The following is a 19,163-nucleotide window of genomic DNA, read 5'->3' on the forward strand; positions in this document are numbered from 1 at the left end:
AGACGGACATGGCTAGATCGACTCGGCTGTTGACCCTGATCAAGAATATATATACTTTATAGGGTCGGAGAGGCCTCCTTCTATCTGTTACATACATTTCCTGCCGGCACAAAGTTATAATACCCTTCTACCCTATGGGTAGCGGGTATAAACACATAATTTGTGGTACATTACTTTGGTATACTTTGAGAATAATACCGCAATATTTTCTTTTTCTTCAAAATGGGTAGCGGGCATCTCACAGTGGAGTATTGTAACTTTCTTACTTGTTATAACTGAAACGCAGATTACAAAAAATGTAATAAAGCCTGATACACTCGGTTTAAATATACAAACCAGAACACGTAGTGCGACACCAACAAAAATACGAACTAGGCACTGGTAAAAGATGTTTTTTTTTTGTTGTTGCTGTTTTATGATTTCAATTAATCGGCCCTGTCGAAGTCCTTACAGAATGTTTGTCTTATCTTTGGACTTAGATACAAGATTTGAGTTCATAATTTTGTATCTGCTGGTTGCGTGGATTTTTGTTCTGTTCTTCGTTTCCAATTGTGGCTATTGTCTGGCTTGCATCATTAGTTAGCTTAATGTAGCGTATATGGCCACGCCTATGATAGCTCTAATATGTAGGTTAGGCGTCAGACAGTTTCAAAAAGTATTGTATCAATCATGTATCACTACGTACACCAACCGTCGCTTGTGTTGAGTGTGGCGAACAAAGAACCACGGGCAATAAACTTAACAGTATTAATGCTTCGTAGCAAATACTTGGCGATAATCGCCGCAAAAACTGCGCCACTTATGGGCCAACCATCTCATAGGCAGCAATTCCTTTCCCATGGCCATACCCCAAGCACGATGCCCATCTATTGGCTCGTTTCCTTCTAAATTTTTTCGTATACATACACACATAACATCGTCGATTCTGTAACGACTCTCCACTGCATTGGCCTTTTGTATGTTTGACGTTTATGTTAACATATGTACATGATGTCTACCGATGCGTGTAGCATCTCTGTTTTAGTGACTATGTGCGTGTAGGCAATGGATATGTGTATGTATGTATGTCTTAGCATCTGTGGCGTGCCAGGATCCTGGTGGGATTATGATCCATCCGCCCGTTTGTGAGACTGTCTCTTATGTGGATGCCATGTTATGTCCCGGAATGCTGCACAGTGGGACGGCTTAAGTGGTAAAGTGGGCAAATTGTTAAAAGCTGACATACATGAAAATGAAAATGTTATAAGAGAAAATAACACTTTCTCTATTCCTCTCAAACAAATAAGGAAGCTGAGATACCTGCTACCCAATAATTGAATGCTGGCATATACCATATAGCATATATGTGTAATAGTATATCAAAATTATTATTTTTTATAAATTTTATTTATTCTACAATTGACCCTACTTAATTCCGTTTTACATCATAACAAGCAACTCGCTCTGCAACGATCATATTTATTTTTAAGGTGATCGATTTTCGTTAAACATTTTGTTATGCTTCCATCTATTTCCTTTCTTCTTTTTGACTTTGGTTTTTATTATTATCATTATTTTGTTTTTTGTTTGTTGTTTTGCCACTAACAATTTGAAATAAACCAGCTAATTTCCATCGATATCGCACTTTTCACGGAAAATCTTCTCAAATATTAGCCGAAATATGATAAATGATGCGGTTCATTTAGCTGTCCCTCTTTTATGGATATGTGCATCCCAGTCTAAAAAGCCTACAAGACTCGAATGCAGCATCCGCTTCCAAATTTCCAGTAGTCATAAAAACTGTAGATATTATTGTACGAAATTATCGTAAGGTTTGTTGATTTGAAATTACGATTAATGTAAGTCTTTGATTTCTGTGATCTGTGTGCTACAAAATCAAGTGTATGCAAAAAATTACCGTTAACGCTGATTACACAATATTTAAATTGTATACCTATTTACCCAAACAAGAACTTACAGTATTTACTTAAACAAAGCATTTAATCTTTTTGGAAAAATATATGAACATGGTTTTTTTACTGGGCACCACTGTAACTTTTGTTGGCGCTGAGCTTTGTTACCCTTGTTCTTGCTGTTGTCATTGTAGTCCCGTTTGGTCTGTGTAACAGGAGGGGTGGGGATAGTCACCCACCATAAAAAAGCGCTCGAGGTTGTTAAATTGACAACGTTAAACACTTTGTTTGGCATTTTCTGCATTATTAGGCGAAACTGCCGTCTGCCGCTGTAATTGATGCCCGGAAAGTTCCTTTCGTTTACACTGCTTGTTTCCCCATTGCCCAGTTAGCAGTTATCTCGAATCAAATGTCACAAACAAGCTCAAGCAGTGATTTAAATGGCTCAAAAGTTAAGTTATAGTAATAATAAATGGATTAGCTGAACAAGAAGAGTCTCATATGGTTCGGATTCTTATGGCGGTTTTAGCTTTCACTTTGTGGGACATATCTGAGGAGGAAGGAATAGAATGGGAAAGGTAAACACTTCAGTAAAAATCACTGTCAATCTGAAACGTCGTTATAATATCAAAAGTTTTAATCCTTTTAAGTAGCTGCTGACGACCGGAAGTGAAGTGAAGTCAACTGAAGTGAAGTGAAGTAAATTGCTGTCCGCTGAATGTTTTATGCATAAATTCGATTAAATGCCAAAAGGTTAAATCTCAGTCTGACATCATCAGCAGCCCCTTCTACCTTCCATCCTGCCGACCAGCCTTAAATCTTTATCCTTAAATTAGGCACGAGCGCACGTAAAGTTGTTGAATGTCATGTCAAAGGGCACTCAAGATGAGCGCGCTCGTAAATTTCAGTATATACTCGAACTAGAACTCGAACATTTGTATGTATGCTCTTATTTATATCCCCGTTACCCATAAGGTAGCAGGGTATTATAATTTTGTGCCCCTAGATTTATATAATATATTTTATGATAAGCAGCCTCTATAAAGTCAGCGTCAACAGCTCATGTCTCTCTGTCGGTATGTTCGAAATACTGATTCTCAAAGATAGAGTAGCAACTTTTGGTATATACTATAATAACTCGTCTAAATGCAATCTGTCACCAAAAAAAAAAATGGCTGCTGCTGTCGGCTCTTGGTTACCTTGGTCGTCAATATATATGTAGTTATATCCATATCTGATATATAGCCTTCGGTATATTCATTTGGTTTATTGTAGTAAAATTACCGCAATGTTTCGCTTTTATTGAAAACGGGTACCGGGTATCTTAAAGGGCCACACTCGACTGTAGCTTTCTTACTTGTTTTATTATTTTTTGTTTCGCCATCCCTAGGACTGTGAACTTTTTTATGACAAAGAAAAGGATTATTCAGTTGCCCTGCAAATCGCATAAAATGCAAAATGTATTAAAATTGACAATAAAGCGGCTTTTTATGTTTATATCCATGAACTGAACGTACTGGAGTCCTGGGACAGGAGAATTTTAGAGTCTGCAAAGAGATTGTCAATTCGATTACATTTTTTAAAAGCATAACCACTTTAAAACCAGTTTTCTATTTTTTTAGTGTCCTCCAGAGGAAGCTATGAATTTACTTTCTCCGAATACGCCACAGTTTGTTAGAACGTGTTTGTAATTTACATCATCTTCTTCTTATTCGGCTGCTTGAATAGTTGTTTCCACTGAAGTACAAAATATCCGTACAGCAGCAGCTTAGAACTTTTCCGCTTCAGTTCCGTGTCCTGTTAAAGACCTCCACTTTTCTCTACACAGAAAAAAATACAATAATTACAATTTTCCATAGAGTACAAAATTTGTCAGATTGTCGACCAAAGCAACTAAGACTCGAATGTTCCCGCCGTTTTCTGACAAATAAAATTATATATTGAATAAATTACAAACTCTAAGGTTTGTGTTTGATTCCAACCAATATCTTTGAAGCTACGTTTACTTGATCTGCGTGCAACAATAACAAGGCCACACTTGTTTCTATATTTTCTGTAGGTATAAAATTAAAATGAAAACGGTCTAAATGCAAATTGTGTTTCTATAATAATTTTTTTCAGCAATAACAGATCTAATGTTTCTTTTTTCATTTTAGCGCCGCGAATAATTGTGTAAGTGGGATCGTCAAGTCCTCGGATTAATCTTCGGTTCGCTAAAATAAAAATAAAATAATAAAGGGTAAGCGTAGAATTGCGAAAAAAGTTTAACTAACAAGATAAATGTTTAATAATATGTAAAAAAGAAACTTAACCAAGTAAAAACAATAATTTTCTTTTGATTTATTTAAATGAATATACATTTTAACACTTTGATATATGTATATTATAAGTATATACCTTATACGCTTATACTATTTTTTTTTAAATCGTTTGATCGTGTTTTGATTTTTTTGGTTTACATTTTTGTTATTCTTGCCATTTTGAAATAAACACATTTTTTTCGAGAAAGAGAAATCTAGAATTATTGCAAAATTTTTAACTTGATTTAAGAAATAAGCTTCTGGGTTTATTTTCTTTAAGTTTTCTTTCAATCTTCTATGAATTTATGTATTTCGATAAGTCCTTACTTCCCTTTACCAAATAATGCCCGCCAATTAAGTGAACATTTTTTACCTATTAGTTTTTTTTAGTGTATTTTACAATTCGGGGTTTTGTCGCGATGTTTTAGGACGGTTTCGCTTTACAGGGTTTTTCTTTTTTTTTTTTGGGTATGAGTTATACTAACTTTCAAAGCATAAACATTTTGCACTACTCCAATGAAGCATAAAAACTTATGTCTTCACTATGGAGCATACACACAGTTCACCCCAAAATACATTAAAACGCATAAGGACTGCAGAGGAATGAGCTTTAGGTCGTGTAGCATTCATGTTGTTGGCGGCGCTGTGCTTTGTTTGTTTGTACCGGTAATATTTCCTTAAATCGAGTAAACAAGTGGAATTCAACAAAGCGGAAACGGAAGCACAATGCGTAGCTGAAAGTGTTGTGAGTTACCTACACACATACACGAACAAACATGAGAACACAGATACACAAACATACGCGCATGTTGTCTCAAATATGGCGGCAAATATACTTCAGCTGATTCCCGGTTGCAGCAGCTGGCACTGGTTTTCTCACTCCTTTTTATGCTTACTCTCACTCTCCCTCCGAGCTCCTCTCTTTTCCTTAGCGCGTATCAGTTCCTCGCTTGCATTAGTTGCTCTGTTGTTGTTGCAGCTGCTTCTCACGACTGCTTCTCTTGGCTTCCTTTTGTTTTTCTTGGAAATTGCTGTTAAAAATAACAAAGCTCCTAGCGAGTTTCTCGCTTTACGTTGCTTGCGAAGTTACTTTCTTCCTTTCCCTGCCTTCTCTTAACGTTTCTCCTTTTCGGTTAAGCTTTTTATGTTTGTCTTAGTTATGCCACTTCATTCAACCCCCGGACAGGAATTGAGACACCGCGCTTGGCAATTGTATTTATTTGCTCTGCTAAATGGCATCATCAAGGGGATTCGTATTCGGTCTCATCAGCTCGCATGATATCGTTCTCCATTTTTTTTTGGTACAAACATTCCAAACAAAAATATCACCTTATTAGTAGTTGTACTTTAGTTGATATTTTAACACGTGGTACTAGATGCATATAATAAAGTATGATTTGTATAATAACTGATGCAACTGTTTACGCATTAAAACAAAAAATCAAATGAAATATTAAATTTGCGTAAATATTCAAAATTAATACATCGAAAAAATACCCAAATATACTGAGGTTCATATATTTGAGTACAAAATATTCCAGATTTACAACCAAAGCAAAAGAGACCTGCCTATTGCAGTCGCTTTTTGCCATATAAAATTATTTCTCAAATAACGTCAATAATTTTTATCGGATCTCGACCATCGTTTTTAGAAAAGTTAAAAACCTCGACTTTAGCTTACGCTTGCTATCTGCCAAACTTAATTATTTGTATTTCTTGACTCTTTTTACCTTTGATTTTAATTTTTCTAATTCGGGAAAATCCAACAATTAGGTTCGTTGCATTGCAATTCATACCAGAGCTTGTGTTGCTAAAAATTTGTGAGTTTTTTTTAATTTTGACATCAACACGGAATGGGAAGAAGAATTGGAAGATGATTTGACTAATGTGGAGATTAAGAAATTTGAGTACATTGGGCTTAACATTGATACGGACGGAGAAGAAGAATCTTAGAACGATTTGTTTACGAGGCAGCGCACATTGGGATGAAATACCTTTATTTTGGCCATAACCGTAATTTTAAAGCTAGAAAGTTGAAACTTGGAGAATTTGCTGCTTATATTATTTGTGAATTTCGGATTTTCTTATTTTTTATTTATTTTATTTTTTTTTTAGTTTTTGTTTTTTATTTTTTTTTTGTTGTTAATCACCTCTAAATCGTTTTCCTGAAAATCATTTGGAATTACCCAGTCAAAAGAGGCCTTGACATTGCGATTTGTATACAGCCAAATTTTTAGTAAGTCACCCCGACGAAGAGAAACCTTGCTTGTATCTATTGAAATATTTAACCCAAATTCCCGCAAATTATTTAAATGCTACCTGAATATACACATAATAACTCATACTACCACATAAGTTGTTATTTGAATCCTGTTGTATCTTGCTAGATACATATGTTCCATGAAACACGAAATATTTTAAGGTTAGAACCAACAAAACTACTGCTTACGTATTTCATTAAAAATATGACAACACAAAAACACATATACTATAATTAAAAACTTATACAAATATTTCTACATACCATGAAGAACATTTTCCAATTTAAGGTATTTTAATAAGTCAACTGTTTACAAATACGAGAACGCCAAAATTTAGTAACTTCACTAATCAGCAAGCTTGCACGCACCACGTGGCAAGAACAGCTGACTTTAAACAGCTGGTGCAAGACGAGGGCTGCGCAATAAAATTCAAATTAAATATTTTCGATGTCTAGGGACATTTCTAAGCTTGAAATAATTGCAACATTATTGATATATTAACATGAACTTTTTAGGTTTTTGCCAAAATAAAGGCATTTCATCCCAATGTGCAGCGGTAAACAGGTTGATTACTGTATGGTATAATATATTATTGAGTACTTCAAATGCACTTGAACATGTCAAGTGCTCATATGTTGCATCCCATTAATATAAAGTAAAAATGATATAGTCTAGTCTGCTCGACTGTGAGATACCCGCTAATCATTTTAAATTTCAACCATATTCTATAGCTATACTACTACCAGATTGTCAGTCAAAACAACTAAGAAAAATGGAAAATTGTTGTATAGTGAAGACGGAAAAATAGATCAAATGACGAATCGGTGACACAGATCTGTCTTATTGCTTCTGTCTCTTATCATAATCTCATCTGTCGAAACGGACCGTTTTGCAAGAAAACAAAGCTTCAGTTTGTAGTGTGCGGATCAAATTTCGAGCCGCATATCTTAGTAGATGGAGGCTCAGAAAGGATTGTCTTCTTCTTTGTTATTGGAAAAGGAAAATAATTGTTGCTGGATAGAGAAACGGCCGCTAAGTTGAATGTGTAACGGACCGGACTTGTTAACCATATTAAGATAGATTCCGTTTTGCCAAAGTAGTTGGAAATAGGCAAAAAATTATCAGTCAATAATGGCATAAAACAAGTACAACAGCCAATGCGAAGAGTTCCTATTGCCAAGGTGAAGTGGAAAATTCAGGAACAATCAACTCAAAGACACATTTGAACTAGTAAAGGTGCCCACTTGTTCGAGATAACAAATTGTTCTCCAGTTTTTAAAGAAAGTTAGGATATTAGATTATGTTTGCGCCTGGAAAAAAATCTATTCTTAGAGAGAATAAATCGCTGCTGTATTTTTATGCATTGCATCTCAAAATTACATTTCAAAATTGGACTTCGCCAGTCGGATATGAAAGAATATGATGTAGCGGTAAAGAAATCCTAATAGAGAATAACACCTAAACGAAAACAAGTGTAACATCTTCTTAGACATATATTAATGAGCCTGCGTATTGAAGAAGATTAATATCACCATATAATTTCGTCGTCCTAAGAACAAAAAAAAATCGAAATTTCTTGGGCATCATAACTTACGACGGAAAATTCATCTCGGAACTGACAGGCTAAACTGATCAATTACGAAAACTGCTCGAAAACGACGTAAAATTTACATGAGGCGTTTAGAAACAGAAAGGACTTTAGAAATACAAAACAATTTTCTTGTAAAAATAATCGGAATATAACGCTGACTGACACAGAGAAGCGTTAAGAAAAGTTTGGCATTAGTAACAACAGAAACATTTTTGTTAATACCTGGTCGGCATAGAATTTCAACTGACGGATTGAAAGGCGGCTACTTCAATCAATCGTTTTAATTCAAAGTCAAATATAATACTGGGACCGAAAACAGGGTACTTATCTTTTAGGGAACAAATACATATAGTCTTTCGTAATGATAATATATATGTATATATAATTGGATGACATTAGTTAGATATAGTAGGGAATAAAGTGACTCACTAGAAAACGATCGGGATCCGAATAATTAAAATAAGGGAGATGAGTATGCTAACTAAAGGAAAGAAGCAAGGAAAACAAGGAAGAAAACTGTAGTCGAGTGTGCTCGACTGTGAGATATCCTCTACCCATTTTAGATAAAAGCGAAATATTGTCAAAATATTTGAAAATAATATAACACAGAAATTAAAAAAACACCAAATGGTATGTTTGGTATATTGATATAATACTACTTTTAAGATATACTGTAGGGTGCAAAATATACCAGATTGTCAACCATAGAAACTACGACCCCTAAGCGTTTTGCCCATACAAAACAATTTCTTTAATAACTTCGACAATTTTTATCTGATTGCAACCAAATCAGAAATCACAAAGACTATAGTTTTTATTGTATATACCAATATTCGTGACTCTAGCTTCAAAATTACTCTTGTTATTGGAGTTTTGTCACTTTGTGAGACGGAAGAGGCGTGGCAAAAATTTGAAACAAACTTGATCTGCCTGCTTATACATTTCCTGTCGGCACAAACTTATAATACCCTTCTACACTATGGGTAGCGGGTATAAGCAGATTTAATATAAATATTCGTTGGAGAAATTAGAAGTTTTTATAATCATTTAAATTGGATCAATGGTCAATCGGAGCAGAAATGTCTGTAGACTTGAATGTTGATCCCTTTCTTACATTCTTAAATATTTTTATTTGAGTCTTCGTGAAAATTTTGATGAAAGACGTATCCACCTGCTTATGTTACTCCAGCTGCTGCACAGTGGTTGGGCTTGCATGGAGCTGCGGCCATAAATATTTCCCGTTGAGATATCGTTATGAAATTTTCCTCCAAAAATCTAAAATAATATTTTGTATATAGTAAAAAAATTGGCTACATCGGAGGACTATATCCTATAGCTCCCATACAACCTTAGTATTGCTTATATGCCGATGCACTATCGGCAAAAAGTCCCGAATTGCGGCATTTTTACTTGTTTTTTGTGTTCGGTATTATTAAATTGACTTTCTTTTTTGAATTAGAATACTTCAAGAATACTGAAACATATTTTAAAAAAATTTTAGACATCGTTGGTAATTTGTTATTCGTCCATATTTAAAGAGAATGATCTGGGCCCACTACAAAAAAATTGCCGGGAAAATTTGTGATTTTTTTTGAGAATATTCGAATATTAAATCAAACAAAAAAGCTTGAATATGGAATGTAATCGTCAAGGTATGTTATATTAATTATTAGCGCTTTGTGAAAAATAAATTATTAACTGGGCATCAAGTTATGGAGTCACAAAACATAATATCTAACTAATTATACCCGCTACCCATAGGGTAGAAGGGTATTATAACTTTGTGCCGGCAGGAAATGTATGTAACAGGTAGAAGGAGGCATTGCAATCATACTATCTTTCCTTTTGAACACCAAGATCTCTGGAATTTTAAGATTTTTTGAAATCATTTGTAATTTTTGTTTACCGATCAAATCTGTTTTTTTGCCACAACCAATTCTACCTCCACAAATCGAAGAAAATCGTGCAAGCCTAAAGTCACGATATTTATTACATCCAAATTATCTACAGTCCTTAGCTCCCGATTTGCGATCATATATTTAAGAACGGTTGCAATGGAGTTTCAATTGCTTTGGTTGACAATCTGCCTATATCTTAAGTGTATAGTATATTAAAAAGGTTATTTTTTTGGTATATTTTTCATTCTTGCTTCTTCTGACCACGACTTATGTTTTTCTAAGAATTTAGTGACGATTAAAGAACGAAATCTTGTTTCAATCTGGAGTTCTAGTTTGAAAAATATTTCCTAAGATCGAAAACTGAAGATTTTAATATTTGTTTTTAGAGCGCTATTGTTTCTTCTTGTGCATTTTACAAACACAACGAGCATCATAAAGTAAATATATTCTTGATTAGCGTCAATAGCTGTGACAAAATAACCATGTCCTTATGAATATGTAGATATTATATGTTAAGAGATAGAGCTACAAAACTAAAAATACGTGAATGCAATTATATAGGAAATAATTTTGCCCATCTGCATCTTATTTGCTTTGGTAGTAATTATAATCATTAAAAATACATACCAACAGCACGCACTTCACATTAATTACAAATTATTTATGCTAGTTATGAATAATAACCAAAGGTGCTATAACTTGCAAATAAATAATCAATACTTTGTGTAACTAACCAATTTCATTGATAAGAACTTAATGATAATAATGCTCATATTTTACCGCAACTTATTCAAAGAAACACAGTTTGCAAAAGCTGGAGTATTCTTACCATATGGTACTTATGGTCTAGTTGGTTATTACATTCTGCTTGTGGTGACAACTAAAACTTCAAAGGCTTTATCACGGTAAAAACTAAAACAAACATTTATTAAATTCCGACTTAGCTGTTGTTGGTTGTGGTTTATCTCATAAGAAGTAGCGTCATATTCGAAAATTCTTCGCAAATTTTCGCGGCTCTATGTAAAGTTTTTCTTGCATATTCAAGATTTTTGTACCTTTGTTTTGAGTGAAAACTCTTTACATAGGCAAGAGCTCCAGGCTAAACAAAACTTCAAGCTACATTTTGAATAAGCTGTAACTTAAACGCTTTCAAAGACAAAACTTACGTACAAATTGTTGTCGTCAAATTATTTGCCCAGTTGTTGTCGACCCAGCCGGAAAAATATGCATCGTTAAAGTGTTGTTACCGGACATATTACGCTCTCTACACCATTAAGGTTGACTTCGGTTGACGGTCCCTGCCTCAGAACCTGTTCCTTCCAGCCTCACTTATATGTAGCGATAGCTACAAAGTATCTTTGGTAGTCGTTCAACTTTCTTACCCCGTCAACGAGTCGGTCCAACCGCAACCAGATTGCTTCAGCAATACCCTTTTTTAATTTGCAACATGTCATTGACAGGAAGACAAGCAAAAAAGGAAGTGGCTTATCGATGGGCGATGGAAAGGGAGAGAGAGTGAGAGTGAGCTGGAAATGGACCGAGCTTGACATTGGACCACAATCGAGAACTAATAAGTGCTGCAGGTTTTGTTGATTCATTGCTAGGTCTTCGTCCATTACCGAGTAACCGAGTAACAATAAAAACTTTGAGCTATTGAAGCAGCAGGAGTATAACCCAAAATCGAAGAAAACTGGAAGAAACTGAGTACAACTTAAGCAACCCATTGCAACGTCAATATTGAGTGGTCAAGGGGGTGAGTCAATAATTCAAAGAAGAAGAGGAATAAAACCTGGACAAACAGTTGACAAGGGCTAAAAATGTACTCGCTATTACCTACTTAATGTTGAACATTGCTATCAAAATATGAACAAAGCGACTGAGCTCGTAAAGCAGCATCGCAACTATAAAATATTTTGAAAAACGAGCATCAAACACGTTGAGACTGATAATGAAGATATGTATATTTAAGAGGTAACATCACATTAAAAAAAAAAATTTTTTTATTATAAAAATAGTTAAACTATCCTAAAATACTGTAAAAAAATTGGGCTGAAAAAAATTTTTTTTTACCCAGTTCTTATAACTAAAAATTTGTGGACACATTTTTTAGCAATGCTATTTATTTTTAATCTAGGCAAAAAAATTGAATCTTTCTCACTTTATATGGATATGGAGCTTACAAAAAATAAGGCTATTTAGTTTATCTATATTTTAATGTAAATACTGCCCTCGCTTATTCGAAGCGAATGAGATAGCGATGGAAACACAGTAGCATAGAGAAAGGTGGGTTACAGGGAGCATTAAGACAAAATACCCACCCCAATGTCACAGAAATGACCCATATTATATTTATGGTAAAGGAAGCATTGAAATTCAGTAGCTGGAGACATAATGGCAAACAAAACAAATCGCCGACGGTTGACAAAAAAATAATATACGAATATACATGAATGTATGTATGCGAATGTATTTGGCGACCATTATTCAAGTATACATAGTAGATAGCACATACATACAAGGTAAAGTCGTAGGCCCATTTATGGAGTTTTGGGGGATGCATCAAAATCAGCTTAAAGGCGTTTTCTTTGAGCCAACTGGCTTTTGTTATCGTTGTCATTCTGTTAACTTTACCCAAATTGATTTATAATACTGTCCCAAATATATTTTTCTTGCGAAGTTGTCGACTACATTACGCAATGACTTTAAGTTTTCCCTAGATATCTCTTTCCTGACTGCGAGTTTATGGTTCCACAACCTTGGAGATTGTAATGACAATTTCCAATTACTTTGTAATTATGAGTAGCAATTAATGGGCACAATGTGTACTGCGAAAGCGTAAGCATCGAGACTCTGTTATGCGATGTGTTACGCATCATTCCGTTTTGTTTGTTAACCTGGTTTTTGCTCCTATCCTTGGACTAATTAAGAAACGTGAGACAAATGACAAGCTTTAAAATATTCTTAGCGAGTTCTAGACGAGAGCTAGCAAGTAAAAAGTATCATGTCTGTATAGGTTTTACTTCAACGGAGTTCTTAACATTTGAAAACAGCTAATAAAGAAGGAAGGAGAGCAAAGCGCGTTCATTGTAATTTGCGTACAGAAAATATTGTGTGTATCGAAAACCAAATTTATGAATGGAAAGTTATTTTTAAAGAGAAATAACGTAGTACAAATATTGCATTTTAGAAACAGTCAGGTAGGCAATATAATGTGTTCAACGCAAAACAAACAAATTAATTTTTTTATCTGCTTATTAATTTGTGTTGAGTTCGTCTAGATGAATTATCCTCTGCTATTCTATTCAACATCGTTGCCACGCACATACACAATTTCATTCACAATCACAACAGCTAATTGGCATTTAAAGCACTTTGGGATATATGTATATCAGTTTACCATAGTCATTGAAGCAAAATCACTTTCTGCCTGACAGCAAAAATTTAAGTAAAGTCAGTAAATTGAACCTCAGCTAAGCGGCTTAACGGTGCCTGTCTGAAATAATCCTAGCAATTGTAAATTTAATAAGAGCATTGTCTTCCCTTTTAAATTGGTTCACGTGACGGTCTAGGACAAGTCTTACGAGTATTTTATGAAGCAATCAAGTAGCAATGAAAACGGGCAATAAAGCCATTAATTTTAGGGATAGATAGGAAGATATGTAGAATAAAGTAGCAGACAGTTAAAACACTGTGAAAATTAGAGAGAAAACATTCAAGTTGTATTTTGACGTGCGAATGAATATTTTACTTGTTTGTTCAACAAATGAAAAATAGTTCTGTGGTAGCAAAACAATAACTGTACTGAATTATAACTTTTTTTTATTTCTTGTTTATACATTTTTGAATGCATATTACATGGTATATTTTGCACTAGATATTATGTTATATATTGAGTGTAGCACCAAAATTATTACATTTGGTATATTTCTTGGTATATTTTGAGAATTACACCAAAATATTTTGCTTTTATTCAAAATGGGTAACGGGTCGAGCAAACTCAACTGTTACTTGTTATACCCGCATACCCATAGGGTAGAAGGGTATTATAACTTTGTGTCGGCAGGAAATGTATGTAACAGGTAGATCGAGGCATCTCCGACCCTATAAAGTATATATATTCTTGATCAGCGTCAACAGCCGAAACGATCTAGCCGTGTCCGTCTGTCTGTCCGTATGAACACCTAGATCTATGAGACTATAAGAGATAGAGCTATAATTTTTTTTCGACAGCATTTGTTATGTTTGCACGCAGATCAAGTTTGTTTCAATTTTTTGCCACGCCCACTTTCGCCTCCGTAAATCGAATAACAAGCGTAATTTTAAAGCTAGAGTTGAGAATTTATATATATATAATAACTACTAAAGTAGTTATGATTCCTGAAAATTTGGTTTGGATCAGATAAAAATTGTGGAAGTTATTAAAGAAATACTTATGTATGGGCAAAAACGCCTACCCCTAGGGTCTTAGTTGCTTTGGCTGACAATCTGGTATATTGTGCCGTCTATGGTATATTTTGAATGGTGTACTATATCGATATACCAATATACCATTCAGTGTATTTTTAGTATTTTCGGTATATTTTGAAAATAATACCGCAATATTTTGCTTTTATTAAAAATGGGTAGCGGGTATCTCAAAGCCGAGCAAGCATCCGATCTATTCGAATTTCAAATTGGAACTCAATTACGAAAGTGAACTTAAGGTTGGTACGAAGCTTCTTAGATTTCATGAAAATGCAATTGTGTTTATTTCGACAATCGCGTCTTAAAATTGTAGCTTTGGCTGTAGTTCCCATTATAATCTATGTAATAATCAAAATGTTTGGTTTGGTGAACTGGGTTTTAATGATTATTCCATTATTATTATTTTGTTTCTTTACAAATAAATTTCCTTATAGAAAGTTCGTTCAAAATATTGTTTGGCGGTTTCTGAAAACCCTATTATGTCGTCCACATAAATGTGTCATGTTTTACCGAATTTATCTCGTAAAATATTGTCATGGCACGTCCCAAAAAGGCAAACGAAATTCCTGTATTACATTATCAATGGACAACACCGTTTTTTCAGTATCCTCGACTTTTATAGATTAGCTATGCCTGTAAAATCAGATATAGGGTACCTGCTGCGTGTTATCGTTTAGTATTATGAACCCAATTACTATAAGGAAAAAATGGTGGGAACTATTATTATTATATTATTTGCCAAAATCCTTTTAATTTCTTGGTTAACGAATGGTTTACCAAATGCGGGCAAGGAATGGGAACATTTTGATTATTACATAGATTATAATGGGAACTACAGCCAAAGCTACAATTTTAAGACGCGATTGTCAAAATAAACACAATTGCATTTTCATGAAATCTAAGAAGCTTCGTACCAACCTTAAGATCAATTTCGTAATTGAGTTCTAATTTGAAATTCGAGGTATCGATTGTTAAAATAGGCATTACAATATTTACATCTACCCCGGGTATGTAACGTTTTGACTGTAACTTAGAACTCATTCAAGAAAATGTTCATGTTCGCTTCAGATATTTTCTTTTAATAGCTAAGAATCGTGGTTCAAAAATTAAAGTTGATAAAACTATTGGCTATTTGATCCTACCTATCAAAAATGCGAGCATCGGGACACATTAGTTCCATTGCGTGACCATTTGTGAGAAGAGCGCACAACGTGCGAACAGCGGCATTGTAACTGTTCTGTAGCAGTTGAATTGTGGGCCAAGTATTACATTGCCACATAACATGCAGCAGGCACTGTTTGCTGTGGCAATGTTTTTCTCCAAGAAGAACGAGTACCACGAGAATATTGCGCAATAACTGGATGGGCAACTGAAGACGCAAGAGTTCGCAGATTGCGTGCAGAGCACCACAATCGATGAAATAGTCCAAATAACATCGACAAAGGTGCAGAGCTAGGCTGACAAGTGTCCAACCAGCAGCCAGACGCACTTGATCATTAGTCTCTTGCCTACTGGAACACATAACTATCTTTTTCAACAAGCCCAGCTCCACAAAGTGCTCCAATTTAATGCATCTATTGTCAATTATGCCACCCAACAACTGGAGCACTAATATGCGAATTTCTGAACGGCCGCCTAAAAGTAATCCATGGACATGCAGCAGAATGCTTTTGGGAAATCGAAAGAGCGCTAGAGACTGACGATATTCCACACAGACATTTGCCAATACAAATATCGCTTCCCGTTGCACTTCCTTCAATGGACTTAGCACAAAACGTGTCACACGATTCAGTAGCCTTATTTTAATCATAGCGGGCACCATGGCTGAGTGGTACTCGGAGATTAGGCGAGACAATTGTAATGCTGGCACCAGTATTTCTGTATCCAGCGAATGATTTAACAGCGTGAGCACTGCTTGGGCAATTTTCTTAATGGCGTACAACGGTGGCCCTGGTACTTTATATCTTAGTACCTGATACAGCAGCCAGATTACTTGACCCTTCGTACATTTTTCAAATCTCTTCTGTCCCTGATGTGTTAGCAGGCGCAACAGTTCAGTGAGCAGCCCAGACTCTACGATGGCATCTCTTAGTCGCCAGCCACACACGAGTATGTTGCTGAGCAGACCCAGACAGCAACATTTGATGGTTCCCCGCACTCGGGACATGCTGAGAATTTGACGCAACAGGGACAAAAGATCTGTTGTCAGCGCCAGTCTTTTCACGTCCACTTTATTGCAATGTGTCGTCATCTCATGGAGCACCCGTATCGCTTTTATGCATTGTCGAGGATCGCGTTGTGAACTAGGTTCTCGAAGGTACCCAAGAAGACTTTGAACTAAACTGCCCTTCCACGAGACTTCCATATTGCTTACCAGCCAATGAGCATACTCCTTCGCCGAGTCCAACTGATTATCGAGACATTCAAAAATGATCAACTTTTCGAAAGCAATATGAAATTCAGAAGCTTTCCTCAATGATATATTGGAGATCATCACTATAACCGAAGAGTTACAGATTATTACTCTCATTTATGTTTTCGTCATTAGAATGATGCTTACCAAAGGAATATAATATTCTTATTTTTATCTTTATATTTTAAGATTCAAATTATTATTGTGCTTTCCAGATTTTGTGTTTAGGACTTTGTAAATTCAATGAGAATGTTTAATATCTTATAGGAATAAATTTGACATTATTACACATGTGAAATTGGTGCTCCCGTTTTAACTTTCACTAATTTCTTTCGATTTGCGAATCGATCAAGATTTTCTTGTCGAAATGAAAAGTAAATGCCTTTTCTATATCAAATCGGATCTTATTTGCAAAAGGAATAAAATGTTGGTTTATTGACCATATTCACACTGCCAGAAGATCAATTATGCACGTAATTATTAGTAAAGCAACTTATTTGTTTCCTCGAATTCGGAAATAAAATTTGGCTGTCGACAACAATTCTTGTTTTGGTGAGTGAGCGACAAATATATCGTAATGAGCTATCGCTTACACTGGGGGGAGACTGTGCGACATCTTTCAAATATACACTTATTGGTTTGATTAGTTTCGGTCAAACAAATTCTTCGATTTGATTTTTGCAATCGAAAACTCAGACTTACCCAAATGGGTTTAATTCAATGTAAACTCACTTTAGTACATACATATATTGTAAGTGGCCTTGGCAGCTATTGATACATACATATATGTATTCATAGTAACTAAACGTTTATCCCTATCAACTGTATTTGTCATCCCTAGCATAGGCATAGATATTTAGTTTTTTCTACATGTTCACGTCCCCGTCAAAAATTTTTTCAGCGATGTTGGTTCTGCACTTGCCAGCACAAAATAAATAAAGTGTGCTGTTTCATAGACGAAAAATTAGCCAACCTATTTATTTCCACTGATATCGGCAAAACAAAGCACATGCAAAAATATGACATCATCGACGATGAAAGCCAATCAGTACGGTAATAATTTTCGAATATAGCACAAAAGTACTAAAATTATAACGAAGGCTATATTTGGTATATTGATACTTTACTACATTTAAAATATATAATTGAGTGCAAAATATACAAGATTATCAAAGCCAAAAAGCAAGTAAGACCTTCTTGCAGTATGCGGTTTTATCCATACAAAAGAATTTATTGAATAACTCCAACATTTTTTATCTGATCGCTTCAAAATTACGCTTGTTATTCGATTTTTGTCGATTTGCGGGGGATGAAGTGGGCGTGGAAAAAATTTGCATCAAACTTCATCCGCGTGCAAACATAACAAGTGCTGTCGAAAAATAATAGCTCCTTTTTAAATAGTCTCTGACTATCGTTTTGACTGGTGACGCTTTTATTGTTGATGTATCGTTTTTCTGCTGCACGTAGAATCACCTTTTAGATAGATATGATTTGATTAATAAAGAGTACAGAGCAGGTCGCAAATTCTTTATCTTGTACAATAAACCATTGTGCCAGACTCGATCGAACGAGCGTATCTGAGATACGCAGCTAGAGATTCATTACGTAAGTTCGACAACAGTTATCTAAGCTCAGATACAGCCTTGTTGAACAATCTTTTGTCAGCTGGGTAGTAAGTTTCTTGCCAACGCTTACGCAGATTCCTTTTATTTATTTTTTGTCGGATTTAAGTTAAAAGATTAGAATTGGTTTGGTTTTTGATGATTAAGACCATGATCCGTATTTCTGTAGCTCGCTTTATGAATTGTATATGGGAAAAGCTCCACAGCATTGTCTATCTCCTCTCTTGTTTTTAACGATATGTCCAGGCTTATAGCTGAGTCTAAATAGCTTTTTGAATTTAAATTTTAATTATTTAGAAACAATTTTTGTTCCTAATGAATTTATCAACTACGCTACGTAAAATACCTACTAACTTAACGCCTTTGAAGTTGACTACCGAAAAATCAGCTGTAAGCTCACTCAACATATGCAGATATACATATATATGCAAAAGATTCAAAACAAAGCATGTTAAGTAACGGTTGTTAGAAGCTCATAAATACAAACTTGCATATATGCAACAGCGGGCATGAGAGGGTTAAAGGTTGACCGACGAAATAACCAAGTTAAATTTATATATTGTTCGGTGAAAGATGTCGCCAAAATTACCATTTCGACTGCACTTCCGTGAATGATGCAAACGATCTGATTTATAGGGTTCTGAAATTACTTATGAGCTGCCCGTCAATGCCAGTAATTTTCTAAAATATTTTGGAATACTTGTGAATAAATAATCGGCGCG

At 34.9% G+C, this 19,163-nt stretch overlaps 1 protein-coding gene and 1 long non-coding RNA gene across 2 annotated transcripts; both read right to left on the minus strand.

The window, feature by feature from the left end:
- Window positions 1-2,026: 2,026 nt before the first annotated feature.
- Window positions 2,027-3,853, minus strand: LOC132796894 (uncharacterized). The gene is made up of 3 exons (XR_009633606.1): window positions 3,488-3,853; window positions 3,092-3,439; window positions 2,027-2,442 (listed from the first exon to the last, which is right to left on the minus strand). It is a non-coding gene; the product is annotated as an uncharacterized LOC132796894 (long non-coding RNA).
- Window positions 3,854-14,852: 10,999 nt separating this feature from the next.
- Window positions 14,853-17,071, minus strand: LOC132796892 (uncharacterized). Its single transcript, XM_060808238.1, has 3 exons — window positions 16,967-17,071; window positions 15,549-16,902; window positions 14,853-15,491 (listed from the first exon to the last, which is right to left on the minus strand). Exons 2-3 carry the CDS (start codon window positions 16,898-16,900, stop codon window positions 15,485-15,487), a joined length of 1,359 nt encoding a protein of 452 aa, XP_060664221.1. The 5' UTR covers window positions 16,901-16,902; window positions 16,967-17,071; the 3' UTR covers window positions 14,853-15,484.
- Window positions 17,072-19,163: the final 2,092 nt, after the last annotated feature.

The sequence above is a fragment of the Drosophila nasuta genome, chromosome X (assembly GCF_023558535.2).
Source record: "Drosophila nasuta strain 15112-1781.00 chromosome X, ASM2355853v1, whole genome shotgun sequence".
Classification (NCBI taxonomy): Eukaryota; Metazoa; Arthropoda; class Insecta; order Diptera; family Drosophilidae; genus Drosophila; species Drosophila nasuta.

Bases quoted from the DNA above. Each gene is read 5' to 3' on its own strand.
- LOC132796892 (XM_060808238.1), bottom strand. From the start codon at position 16,900: ATGATCTCCAATATATCATTGAGGAAAGCTTCTGAATTTCATATTGCT.